Source organism: Rhipicephalus microplus, chromosome 9 (genome assembly GCF_043290135.1).
Source record: "Rhipicephalus microplus isolate Deutch F79 chromosome 9, USDA_Rmic, whole genome shotgun sequence".
Taxonomy (NCBI): domain Eukaryota; kingdom Metazoa; phylum Arthropoda; class Arachnida; order Ixodida; family Ixodidae; genus Rhipicephalus; species Rhipicephalus microplus.
The window spans coordinates 28,732,249-28,745,984 of record NC_134708.1 but is presented as its reverse complement, the minus strand read 5'-3'; the positions used below and the strand labels follow the sequence as shown (position 1 = coordinate 28,745,984).

General features: G+C 46.6%; 2 protein-coding genes across 2 annotated transcripts in view; one reads left to right on the top strand and one right to left on the bottom strand.

Annotated features, from left to right (window-relative positions):
- The window catches only part of LOC119164953 (uncharacterized), a 29,979-nt gene extending 23,275 nt beyond the window's left edge, over window positions 1-6,704 (bottom strand). Inside the window, exons 1-4 of the mRNA XM_075873395.1 lie at window positions 6,111-6,704; window positions 5,424-5,526; window positions 3,620-3,813; window positions 107-1,162 (exon numbers count right to left, since the gene is read on the bottom strand). Coding sequence (XP_075729510.1) covers window positions 107-1,162; window positions 3,620-3,813; window positions 5,424-5,526; window positions 6,111-6,486 — 1,729 coding nt within the window. The 5' untranslated portion in view covers window positions 6,487-6,704. The remainder of the gene's footprint in view (window positions 1-106; window positions 1,163-3,619; window positions 3,814-5,423; window positions 5,527-6,110) is intronic.
- A 267-nt stretch (window positions 6,705-6,971) lies between these two features.
- Window positions 6,972-9,798, top strand: Atac1 (Ada2a-containing complex component 1). Its single transcript, XM_037415701.2, has 2 exons — window positions 6,972-7,452; window positions 8,223-9,798. Exons 1-2 carry the CDS (start codon window positions 7,174-7,176, stop codon window positions 9,345-9,347), a joined length of 1,404 nt encoding a protein of 467 aa, XP_037271598.2. The 5' UTR covers window positions 6,972-7,173; the 3' UTR covers window positions 9,348-9,798.
- The last annotated feature ends 3,938 nt before the right edge of the window (window positions 9,799-13,736 follow it).

Genomic DNA, 13,736 nt, shown 5'->3' with positions numbered 1-13,736 from the left:
ATTACGCAATCTCATAGAAAGCAGGGAAATTAGAATTCTGTTCACCCAGCATAAATTAGCAGCATAAAAATACCCCTAAACTAATTAAACGAATATTAACACTCACATTTCTTGTTCTTCTTTGGCTTTTTCTGCTGTCCAGCTGATGCAAACTGCACAGGCAGGCCCATCTGCTTCATCAGCTTCAAATCATACTCGTCTTCGAGCAAGACGACCTCCCCTTCGCTGACTGCGCAGTCGCTTTTCACCATTGAGTCGGTAGAACTGACCTGTTCGTCTTTATCACAATCTGCAGTTTCACAATGAGTTCCATTACAGGTACCTGAAGCCCTGTTCTCGCTGCTAGCACAGCCAAAAGGCTCCAAGGTGCCATTTATCGCCTTGGACTGGTGTTGGACGGTGTCCAGCTGTTCCAAGGTGGCAGGGTTCGTATGCTCCACGTCCCTAGCAAAGTTCATCTGCTCTGCATCTGAAGCAGCGGTGCCTACATTCGTTAACCCGGAATGCTGCGTGCTGCCATGTACCTGACTGCTATGGCCAAAAAGGCTGTAATAATAGTTGTACACTTCGAAGTAATGCTGCTCCCAGACTTCGTTCCACAGTTCATCGTCGGACTTCTGAGCAGAAGCAACGGCACTTCCATCATCACCTTCCGGATGCCCCTTGTGCAAAGTGTTCTCAACTCTGTCATGATCGAGAGGTTCTTTGTAGTCGTCTTTCCCACCTTCATTGGTAGTACTGCAGGCGCTGCCGTTGCCAGACTGGCCACCCTGGCCGGAAGGCAGTATTGCAGCCACAGACTCTTCATTGAGGCAAGTCCCTCCACTGAGTTTTTCATTCTCCATTTGGGCATCACCTCCGGAAGACTGGTCTGCAGAGAGCGCTGAAGAAGCTACTTCGACCTCCGGCTGTCTTCCCTCGTTTGCACCATCTAGTAGTGCTGCAGCGCTATCTCCTGAAATGGAAGCTACCTGGCCACCCGATGCAACAGTGGAGTACTCTTCGAGGTACTCCGGAGAGATGTACTCGCCGTAGCGCTGAACCCAGGACTGCCACACGAGGTTGTCTCCGTTTTTCTCCCAAAAGTTTTGCCAGTCGTCCACAGTAGCTGCCGAGCTCCGATCTTCAGGCTTATTGTAACACAGCAGCTCTTCATTTTCAGCTGAGAACACACACAAAAAAAGAGCAAGACGTCTGAAACATCAACGCTTTACGGCTGCTGAGCTCAGCATGTCACTACTGCCTAGGGTATACTTGCTTAGAACATGAAAAAAACAAAATTACAGCACTGCTAGAACATGAAAAAAAAAATTACAGCACTGCCCACAGAACCCCGGCGCGCCTGCCCATCACCTGCAAACGATAGTTGCACCTGCCGGTTTTTGCTCGAACAGTAAGTACTTCTCGAGTGATGCAAACACTACATGTATTACGAATTAAAGGTTCGATATAACAACCTAAAAACATTATGTTTGGCCGAACAGCGATGTCAGCATTACCGACAAAATTTTGCAAGACGTTAAGCTTTCTAACCTCAAACAAGTGGCACAAACTTCAATCAATGTGGCTAAGTCAGCTATCTGAGATACTCGAGTGCTTGATGTCACAAAAATGAGCAAGCGCTGTTGAGCACAGCCCTTATGCTAATTCTTAAGAGGAGGAACCGTGAGGCCGTGGGTGGAACTGCTTTTCTTTTTTATTATTCCTCTATTTAGGTTGCAATAGAGCGCACATAGCGTGACAATGCACATTGCAACCACGTGTTGAAATAAGGAAGCATGGATGTTTGCTCCCCACTGGCAACTCTGTACATTGTGCTAGCATTGCAAGAGCGAGAGCGCGAGGTTGCCTAATAATATTCATTCGCAAGTGCTTGTGAATACGAGATGCCCTTCTTGTCGCTTTAATAATACAGCAAACGAATTTCACCCAACTTACATGGCTGAACCTTAGTAACGTTCAGCCATGTGAACCTTGGCATTTGGCAAGGTTCATAGCTCTCGAACCTTACTAAGTACCTACTATTAATTTCATAGTTGCTCAATACTTCAATACTTTGATATAGCTGTTGAAGGAACAATAAAAGGAAACAACAATGTATATGAAAACCAAACCACAATTCATATCAGAGTAAAAAATTAGTGTCTGAGAAAGTCTAAAACATCAATACCACCAACATCAGTGCTCTACCAGTTGAGAAATTAAGGTAAATGTATGACATCATTTGCACCACAAGTGGGAGATTTTAAAATGATCCAAATGAGGTCAAGAGTTCTGAGTACAATTGATCAAACCAGTTGTAATAAAAAATAACCTTCCGTGCATTACAGCATGTAATAAAATGCCACTTATCTGTTTGATGCATGCCATGGGGAATGGCCCGAATGGTTCAAAAGTTCAGTCTTCATCGAACTGCGCTTTGCTCACACGTCGCATCTCAGTGGTGATTTTGCTATCACGTACTATTGTGTGTGCTCTGCACGCTCACGAATGTTGCTCCGACAGAAAAATAGAGGCAAATCTAAGAGCTCCTTTTCTTTGATGGACACAATATCAATTTCTGTTAGCTTTCATTAGTATTGCTAAGACAGAAAGTTAGCAAGTGAAGTTGACGGATGACCGAGTGGTGTACGCCGCTTGAGCTGAAGCAAAAAAAAAAAAACAAAAAAAAAAACAAGGCTTTCCGTTAAGTGGCACAAAACGAACCACTATGCTCGAAGCCGCTGAATGCCGTACTTCTGCGCCAGTGTGCAAAATTGCCAAAAATGCACAGTACGCGTGCTGCGATTCCGTGCGGTGGACTAAGAGATCAATCACAACTTGGGTAAGGCTTGTAAAGTGCCCTTCTTAGCAGTGCTCTGCTGCTACCAGTGTTGGTGGCCACTCAGTAGAAGCGGGCAGCGTAGGGCAAGGCAAATGCTATGTCAGAAGGCCCACTCAGTTGGGAGGTTTGAAGTGTGCCAATGCCGAGCGAACCAGTGAAATATCCTTATTTTATTGCAAAATAAGGATATCCTGGACACAAAAGTAGCATTATTAGGTTTCTGGGCTGCTGCTATTTCAACATTCGTCAACCAAATATTTTTCCCTTTAGCATCTCTTCAATGCTTTACCAGAAGAACCAAGTTCTTGGCCAATAATGAGACCTATTAGCTGTGTTATAATGTGCATAACTGTGAGCAAGAGCTCTAGAATTGTGAGCTAGAAATTGCACAGATAATCAAGACATTAACTTCTCGTATTATCAAATGACCCATAAATGAAAGCCTTTCCTGTGCTCCCTCAAGTTTGTCTCGGCACCACCTGTTGACAAAAAAAAAAAAAAAAGCACCATGCTTCCCGAGAACTGCCTCAAGGTATCCATGAAGCACAGTGACTGCTTATGCAGGCTGTGTACACTTTATCAGTTGAGCTGGAGGGCTTGGCAAAGGAATATTGTAGAACACAGAGGTAATCTACGATACACAGGTGAATCAAATGTGCTAATGGAATCGCAGGCTTAAGAATGTCATTTCCTTTTCGGTGCTTGCACCTCTCCCGGGAACGAGCACCAGCACAGGGCTTGTCTATTAATGTTTTCAACAAAAAGCAAACGGCAAGAATAGGAAACCTATCTCACCACAGGCATCACCCTGGCTCCTTCCGCCATCGCGTCTCGCAGATGTGAAGGATGCTGGCAGTCCCATCTCAGCCATGAGAGCAGCTTCCTGGTCCAGCAGCTGCCTCTGCTCCAACTCTTCTTCATCCTCGACATTATCCCCTTCTGTGCCCAGGTCTGACTCTTCGTAGCGTGGCCCCACGACATCACACTCCCTGCGGCAAAGTAAAACATTGAACTCTATCAATCAGTGCTTGTGCAGTCTGTTTGCTCTTCACCTGCATGTCTCCTCAGGCTATCTACGATCAGTTTAACCCCACTGCGAAACACATGACGACCTACTGTCTGCATATTATAGAAATTTACATAAAATAATTGTATGATTCTGAAAACCCAATTCAAAGCAAGTCAAAGTGCTGTGATAAGTGTACTTTATAGCAATTATTTGTAATTACAATGTAACTACTACTTAATTATTGTACAGCCAGTCATGCTATAGTCGAATATAAATGGAATTCAACAACTCACCAAAACTACATGTGGTAGCAAGCACTCCGAGAAAGGGTAAAAAAAATGCTTTGCAGCTCTTGCTGAAACGCCTTCCAAGCAATGCTCGACAAATCCAGCACCTTATGCCCCAAAGTGATTAAGTGTGGAAATATGATTGTCCAGGAGTAACATCAATAAACTTTAAACAACACCAATACTTAAACTACCATTAGCTCAGTGTTTGCAATATATTCCTTGCCATTGGTGCGCAAAGACAGCAAAAGTAAGCTGCGTCTCCAAATGAAGATGCCAAGTCCCAAAGGGTTGAACCACCAACCATCCTACAAGCAATGCAGTCAGCCTCAGATTTCCAAACTTTACAGCATGGACTTTCCTTGCACGGTGTTCAATAAATGCTATCACAACACTCCGCAAGCTAAATTATTTTAGTGCTAGTAGCCACTGCCTCAAAAGGTGTCATAGGATGAATGAAGGGCTACGTTCAATTTAGTGCAAGATGCGAATATCTATTAGGTAAGCCTGCTTTCAGGGGACAAATTTTTTCAAGTGATCGATTCTCTTGTTTGATAGAGAGTGGAAGACATGCCAACATAAATATTCAAATCGCTGCACGAGTCTTTTTTGTATAACTGTTACTGACTTTCGCCATGCTAGCTGTTCACGAAGTGCAAGGGCAAAACATCAGCACAATATTGTTCCCACTCACAAATTAGGTACAAGCACTTCAGGCTAGATGAACTTCCTTTGGAAAATATCTCTCTCACCTAAGTTGGCAGAACAAAATTACAGCGTGTCAAGAACAGACATGATTGGTAACATGAGAGTGTAGAATGTATAACATAACAAAGGCAGAAGCTCTGAGCAGCTACAGCATTTACTACCTACTTCCTTGCAGCTTTGTATGCCTGCTGGTCTTGTGACAGGAATGGTTCCCAGTGCATTTAACTAAATCAAGGCTCTAAGAGAAGGGCGTGTGTTTTAGCCATGCAAGCACCACTCAAGTCATTCCAGTAACAGGCACCCATAGTATAATTCATCTCTAGAAAACTCGATCAGGAAACTTACTAGCCTTTTCTTTTTTTCTAGAAAACTGAACAATGCTTTGCATCAAATTAGCAGAATGCTTTGTGACACTTCAAAGACAGAGGTACTCTCACTTGCCATAAGGGAGTGCTAACAGCCTACTTGGCAAATCTTCGCAGAACGGGAAGACATAAATTCTGTAATACACACAATGCACCACACGCTGTTTTGACATTGTGACAATATGAGAGGTGTTCGAGTTCACAATAATGGTGTGAAGTCACTTCCATACCAGCTATAAGATCTTGAAAGCAGACACTTGGTGTTTTCGGGAGGAAATGACACATCTAGTATTTTGAGCCAGTAGTCCAGATGACTTGCACCACACAGCCAGCCTGCAAGTAGTATGCATAAATAAGTAGTATGCATAGCCAGCTGTAAGTACTATACCTAAACAATTCAGTCATAAATTTGCATATTAGTGACAAACAAGCAGAGCCAGTTAAAAGTCTGATCATACCAAGACATGATAGAATCTGAATGAGGTCAATAAAGCATCATAAAACAATCATTATCTGCATATATAGGGTCAATCATAGCAGTCTTACCAAACTACTGTGGTGAAAAACAAATTATTCATGCAAAGAAAAATCGCCCTACACCAATTTGTGGCACGAAGCTACCAAGAAATTTCCTCTGTCTTCTAAGAAAAGCTCCTAGACAATCAGTTTGACACAGTCCAGGGTTCAAATGCAGGACCGACGCCTCTCTGGAGGTGGTTGCTCTCCCAGATGGGCTAACCGGGAGGCTAGTGGTTGGTTGCGCGAAGGCGATTTAATCAACAAATGGAGTCGAAGGCCAAAGACACGTTCTGTGGGCGACCCCATCGCCCATTTTCGTTCGCGAAAGCAGATGGGAATAAATAAAAGCAAGTCACGCCGGCAGGAGGCTATTCGTTACACCGGGAAGATCGACGCACCCAGGCCTCCAGCGACGCAGCGTCCCCGGTGTAGCGAATGTTCGGGCTGTGGTTCGACGCAGTAGGCCGGGTGACCACCGCATTCGATGTCCGGCGCGCTGACGACTTTGTCGCGGGCTTCGGCGTCCGCGAACCTGAGCAACCAGATGTGGTCGCAGTCGTACGGTCCCAGCATGGTCAGGCGCGCGGTGTCATCGAGGTGTTCTTCAATGCCGGCTAGCACCGTCGTGGCGTCGTAGGGCTTCGCCGCGCGACTTAGGAAGAGGAGCGCCGCGAGGTGCATGTCCCTGAGAGTTGACAAGTCGGGCATGACGTACTGATCGCTGCAGAGGACTCGTGAACAGCCGTCATGCGGAACGCGCCGCCCGGGTACCATGTCGACGGACCATCAAGCTTGCCAGCTAGTTTTCTTCCCGGCAGTCCGTTTTCATGGAACTATCGTGGCACGTCCAAGAGGGTCAACGAGTTTACTAGGATGTAGGCGCGTCCCGCAACACGTGCAAATTCACACCATAAGCTACGCGGAACTGATCACGCGCGTTCCACTCGCGATTGTCATAAACTGAAAACGCGCGCACGCGCACATGTCGGAACACAGACTTGACTATAACCCACCAAAGTAAAACAAAATGTTTAAGTTGTGCAGAGGCCGCTGTTAAGCTACTATATTAAAATCTTGTAATTTTAAAATTTCACACTTTACATTGTTTTCACAAAAAAGTAAGTTAAAATAGTTTACGTTTTATTTAGATGTATAAAATTAAAGCATTATTACATATATAAGAGGCATTAAGTCATGGCTGCCTTTTTCTGAAGATTTGCGCTTGTAGCGTTGTGTCGCCGGTGTGTCACTGCGGTCAGTTTCGTTTTCGGTGTTTGAAGCGTGTTGACATGATCTGCTCGCTGCGCGACCGGCACGAGTTTTGATGCCGCGTTCTTGTCAAACAGAGTGGCTCAATTACTTTCCAGGTGTTCAAGGGTTGCGTCGTCGTACGCTCCCCGTTGGACTCGGGAGTCTTGTTCTTCAAAAAGCTACCGTTGCTCGTTCTCTGACGGCACGGCGATGGAAGTCGGCTCCGAAAAGCAGCCGCTGCCGTCGACTTCCAGCGCCGAATGTGGCGCGAACGACTCGAACAACGGCGATTCTTCGTCGCAGGCAGCGTCCGAAGCGATGGAACCACTGTGGCTGTCGGACATGGGCGTAGCTGGAACCCAAGAGATCGAGGACCCCGATGAAATCGGCGAGTTCTTTTTCGAATCGGACCACTTGGCTCTGCGAGGCAGTGTGGACTATCGGAACACGCTCAAGACGCTTGCAGTGCTCGAAGCGCAGAGGGTGCAGGTGAGGACACTTCGTTAGCACGCAACTAAAGGAGTTTTTTTTTTTTTTGCCGAGCTTGCACGGTAATCCATTTTCCTCTGGCGCATAGTCGTATGCCAAGTGTCAGCACAGTAATTGAACATGAAATGGCAGCCTGAACGCTGCCAAACTGTGCTTGCGTGTGCGACCAAGTGCCGTTTCTATCTCGCACACACGGTACCAGACTTGCCTTGTTGTACCAGAAAGCCAGTGTCCACCTAAGCCAAGCGGCACCGCCTACAAACGAAATTGGTAGTTTTAATGACTGGAAATATTTCGCGCGTCGTATAAACTGGAAGTGGTTGTCCGACTTCATGAAAGAGTTTAATTAGGAATGTTAGAAATCGCCCTTTCAGCAAGACCTCGCGGTGTATTTGACCGAGTTTTCGCAAGAGGGAATGCGCAAATTTAGTATTTCATATACACAACCCATACCTAAACGTTGATCACTCGTTTGTTACCTTTACAAGAGAGTGGGAAATGAGGTGAATTATGAATGAAAGCATGGACGTTAAAAGAAGTTGTGTGCATCATATAATATGTGGGCGTTTGTACGCTTTCACGTGATTACAATCAATACTCAAGAAATATTTAACAGTTGAAAGCGCAAGATACCACGCTGCATCTGTGCGTCTTTCTGTGTGTTTCGTCTTTGTTGCGCTATTTAGTTTTAAGCATGAACCGATTTGCCCAAGCATTTTTTTTTAAAATTCTCAACTCGGTTGTGCCTTGATTTTTGTTTTATGCCCCAGGTCATACAGGACATCGAGAAACTAATTGAAGTCCGCGAAAACGCCCTGGCCGATCCAATCAGATTCGTCGAAAGGCTCCAAAAGAAGGAGGACCTCGGCATTCCTCTTCCTCAACTGGTTGCTCCGCTGCCGAACATTGATTGGAGCCAGTACAGCCTCACGGGCATCCAACGAGGCATCGAGAAAAAACGTCAGCTCACGAGGCACGCGGCCAAGGCCGAGCAGAGAAATGCGCAGTCGTCCAATAGCCAAGGGCAAGGCGGAAGCATCCTCATCCGGGGACGCGTCTTCAACGAGAGCAAGCCTGCGACGTTCAACCAGCTGTGGACCGCAGAAGAGCAGAAGCAGCTCGAGGACCTGCTCATCAAGTTTCCGCCAGAGGAAGTGGAGAGTCGGCGGTGGGAGAAGATCGCGTACGCCCTAGGAAATCGCACGCCGACTCAGGTGGCCAGTCGGGTCCAGAAGTACTTCATCAAGCTGGCCAAGGCAGGCTTGCCAGTTCCCGGCAAGTTACGGACCGTCATTCCGCCACGCAAGACAAGTTCCCGAAGGGGCCACCACCGTCACGGCCCCCAGGGATCATCGAGTTACATGTTCTCGCACTCCACGTTCTTTGCGTCACGCAGACCCCCGGTGTTCATGTCCGAAGCGGACGACGAGTCCAGCGTTTCATCGTGGAGTTACTTGGAAACAACGAACGGAAGCCAGGACAAGTCAGAAGCAGCACGTGTAGAGAACGATGATGAGGATGATGTTCAGGTCGATGCGGCCGTGAAAGAATCTCCGGAGTACCAGGAACTCATAGCTCTGCAGAAGGCCCGGGAAGAGCGGGTTAAACGGACAGGACTCGCACAGCACGTGGGTTTCCGATGCGACAGGTGCGAATGCGAGCCTATTGTGGGAACCCGTTGGCACTGCACCGACTGCCCCGCAAATGCCTCGATCGACTTTTGCAGCGACTGCGTTGATTGCATGCACGAGACGGCGACTCACAAAGAGGACCATCACTTAGAGGCCATTCGTGTCGCACAGGACAGCTCAACATTCCATGACCGGGACTACATGAGCTTTACGGGTGCGGATTACAACTATCTGGACCCCAATTACTTACCTGGCTCTAGCTGACAGCTTTGTGCAACACTTATCGTCTCCACAGTGTGCATCGCAGAGCATATGCAAAGATTTCACATATGTGTGTTTCACATACTATAGGCTACAAGCTGTGCAGTTGAATAGGTAGCATTTTATTTCTTCGTGTTCCCAAGGGTGTTGATTCGAACTAGGCACTGCCACACCATTCTCCTCCTTGCAGTGGTACGTGCAGACCACCACAATTAACTTCAGTGATTGCAAAGTGTTTAGTAGGTAACTGCTGTAACTTCAGGTGACTCAGAGTTGATGAGCTGCTGCTTGGACGTAATGACTACAAAAATATTTTAAAGCGAAAGATAGCAGCCATATATGCTAAAGGGTATGCCTAAAGCAGCGACGTCTCTAAACCATGCTACAATGGCACGTAGGCCTACGCCTATGGTAGCAGTATCCAGAGAGTCAATAAAACTGCTACTGATTTTGATCTTTTGTGTATTTTGTTCAGGGAGCCGAACACGTGTGGGTGTTTCTGGACATGGAGGGCAGGGGTAGTAGTGTCAGAAGGTCCAAGTGTGTGTTAGTGCGACAGTGCGGAAGCCAATGGGTATTGGGTTCCGCACTGTCGCAGTTGTTCCCGCCTGGTATTCAGCCGGAAACTTTTCACGCCTACCGGTGGCATGGGTCGGTGCACTTAAATCGCTATAAAATCCTCAACAAACATCATAGAATAACAAACTTTGTTTTATTCGCTTAACAATGCTTGACTGCATCAGGTGCTTCAGTTTGATTTGCACATGAAAAAGTTTAAAGCACATGGGCACGTGAGGAGTAACTTCACATTTTTCACACTCCCATCGGCTTTCGAACTTTCTGCCCTGTGCTTCACAAACTAAGCAAGGACTTCATGCAATCTGCTTGACTTTGTTTGCGTTTGCCAGGATGTGATGAGGAAAATGAGCCCATTCTGCAGCTTGTAAGCGCAACGGTGAGGCCTCGACACCAAGTTTCTCCCGTGATGCCATGTTTTCAAAAAGCTGGGATAGTGCACCCATTATCGCTAAAGAAAAAAAAAGACTTGCAAACAACTAAATAACATGGACAACTATGTACGTGTGACGCTATGATGAATGGCAGACGTGGCCTGGCTCATACCCCATGTTTGTTCTGTTCTGCACTTCTTCCTCCTCAGCTTCTACCAACCATCGCTTCATACCTCACATGATTCCCCCTCCCCCCGAAAGATGGCAACGTTTATAACCTACAAAAAATTGAAGAAGCCAATAAACAGACAATGTCCAAATTCGCAGTATCACGTCCCGACGGAGTTCCACAGTCTCTTTAAATCTTCAAGCCCGAGGGAGCAGTCCGGTGAACTCTATAACAACTCTGGTGGGTGAGGCTGACTGTTGCGTTCCGGACAGGGCGGGATACACGTGGATACTGACAGTACTGCTAGAACTCTTGTTCGGGCTGGCCAAGGTTGGAACGCCTTGTTGCATCGGCAGCTCGGATGTCGTCGCGGTTGTATTTTTCGCCGTGAATGGTGCAATCCTGATGCTTCTTGCTTGCGTGCTTCTCAACAGACTGTGATGGAGTGCCTGAGTGCTTGTGGTTTGCAAGCAGTGCTTCCGCGTCTTTCTCGGCGCTTTCTGTGGTGTTGCAGTCGGCGGAATGGCAGGCGCTGGGAGCGTTTCTGGCGACTTTTCTTTGTCCGAAAGTGTCTGATGTCTTGTTGGTTTGGAGATCCTATTTTTCGATGTTCTTCAACTGGTGAACGCGCTTCCATTGAATTTGGCGTTCGCCGATGCCCTCGTTGCAGTCTCTCTCGTTGTTTTCTGAGTTTGTGAACTTCGTTTTGCTTGCTTTGCTGGTGCTGCTCAGGAGATGGCTGTAGTGGCGCCCCTTCTGGAATCGGGCATTCATTTCCTTCGAGGTTTGACGCGTCCTGTAGACAGCTGATGCATGGTGAACTGATGTCTTGCTTATCGGGCATAGTTGGTAATGTGCCATCATTATGCTCTTCAAAGACTTCGGTAAGGTGTTCCAGTATGGACGCTTCGGACAGACAGCTACGTGCGAGGTTTGGTGTATGTATTACTTCTGCATTTTCTCGGTTCTTGGAGCTGTAAGCGCTGTATGGGGATACCACAGGTGACATGGCATTACTAGGTTTTAACTGCAGATTTTGGCAAATCTGTGGTGCCGCAGAAACGACACGAAGCTCTTCAGGGGCTTCTTCGCAGTTCACTGCGAGTGGTTCTTGCACCTGGTAGCTTGCGACGTTCGATGCGTCTGAGCCTTCTGCTTTGCTTCGACTGTCCAGTGTGTGTGCACCGCACGGTGATGAATGAACATGTCCGGAAAGAGCATGGCTTGGCAGGGTATTTTCGTGAAGCGTTAGGTCGTCTACCGAGGTCGCCGCGTCCTTATGAGGCGAATGGTGAGCGATAGGAGCGCTTGAAAAACCGCGTGACGAAAACCCAGGTGGTGGACCACGTATGCGAGACGAAGAGTGAAGGGCATCAGGTGGTTGAGCAACGTCTCGGGTCATATGCTGAAGCGATGACTTCGGTAATACTGACTTTCGCGCAGAAGGGAGGCGCGCTTGACGGTTAGGTTTTTCCCAATATACGCATCGCCTTCTGTAAGTAAACTCACGTGCCACTTCGTCTTGAGGCAGTTGTCGATTCGCGCTGGGCTTTCGAATGATTGAGGACTGCTTAAGGAATTGACGATAGTGTGCGGTTGTCTCTAGATGGTTGGCAATGAGTAGGTCTTGGTCATAGTCGTTAAAACGGGTAATCATCCCCTCTTTGATTTTTTGCCATGACTCGTCATTCTCGAATATGTGAATTAGGTAAAATTTAAATGCCTCACCGGTGACGTAGTCGCTGAAGTTCGTAACCATCTCCCGTTCCGACCAAGATGCAGCGGTAGCGTGGAGTTCGAACAGGTTGAACCAGTCCTGTACGGGTCCGTCGTCCGCTGATCCGGTGTACTTGGAGATGTCGAGGTCAGCCGATGGTTCTGTCATGGTGCTGGTTGCTGTGTGCGGCTAGGAGATAATTCCGTAGTCTATGTATGGTAGGGCGTCTTGTGTAGAACTGCGTCGATGATGAGACACTGATGAAGTGGCTGGGAGGTCTTCATCCTGTCGACTCGTGTGACGCTATGATGAATGGCAGACGTGGCCTGGCTCATACCCCATGTTTATTCTGTTCTGAACTTCTTCCTCCTCAGCTTCTACCAACCATCGCTTCATACCTCACATACATATAGCATATGATATACCAAGCAAAAGGCAAATGCAAAATACTGTCCTGCCATCTATGAAACAATGCAAAAATTAAGATTTTCTTGGCGGCTTGCAATTCGCCAGTCAAAGTGCTTTTAGCCTCTCCAACCTCGTCGGCAGATGCCAGTGGGTTCAGCATATGAAACCTGTAAAGATCTCTTCAGCTATCATGGATACTCCTGTTGCAGTGACACTATCTATCAGGGTATATAAGAAGCAACTGCCAAAATATTTAAGGCATGAAACAACAAACAAGGTAGCATTGCTATTACACAAGCATTTCTCGTACACCTCATTTGAGATGTGTCGCTCGTCCACATGATTAGTGTCATGAGTGTCAAGTTGAATGTAAATTCCAGTAAGCCATGTTTGTAAATAAAATTGCCACATCAATGTCGCTTGCATATGATTGATATGTAGGGTTTAACGTCCCAAAACCACCATATAATTATGAGACTCCGTGGTGGAGGGCTCCGGAAATTTCGACCACCTGGGGTTCTTTAACGTGCATCCAAATCTGAGCACACGGGCCTACAACATTTCCGCTTCCATCGGAAATGCAGCCGGGATTCGAACCCGCGACCTGCGGGTCAGCAGCCAAGTACCTTAGCCACTAGACCACCGCGGCGGGGCGTCGCTTGCATATGGTCTTTCCTTTTACACTTACACTGAGCCCCTTTTTTCTTTCTTCAAATGCGAATTATATATATTTCAAATGCGAATTATACGTATTACAGATATTATATTTATAGAATTATATTTCCTTGTGGATGATTTGATCTTTTTGATTAAAACATGCACTGTCGTTGCTAGCATAAGCAAAGCTTTTATAGTACTCCCAGAAAACTTTGATACAACTGGAAGTTAAGAAGTAATAGTAATTCAGACATGTTCCCTACACATGCAATTCAGTGTACTCAATAATAGTAAAAGGTTAGTAAGCCTAACGGTGTAATATTAAAGGAGCAGTGACATCAACTTTATGCGTGTCCTGCTTTCTGTGTTCACGTATAATAATTAACCCCCTAGTAACATTTCCCTACTGATAATGCAACAAAGGAGCAAATTAGTACCATTCGTAATCATGATCAGTATGACCTGTATTCAGCACGATTCAAGATGAGTGC

Excerpts from the sequence above, each read along its gene's own strand:
- Atac1 (XM_037415701.2), top strand. The coding sequence starts at position 7,174 with ATGGAAGTCGGCTCCGAAAAGCAGCCGCTGCCGTCGACTTCCAGCGCC. Across the intron at positions 7,453-8,222 it reads TCGAAGCGCAGAGGGTGCAG|GTCATACAGGACATCGAGAA; the intron begins GTGAGGACACTT and ends TTTATGCCCCAG.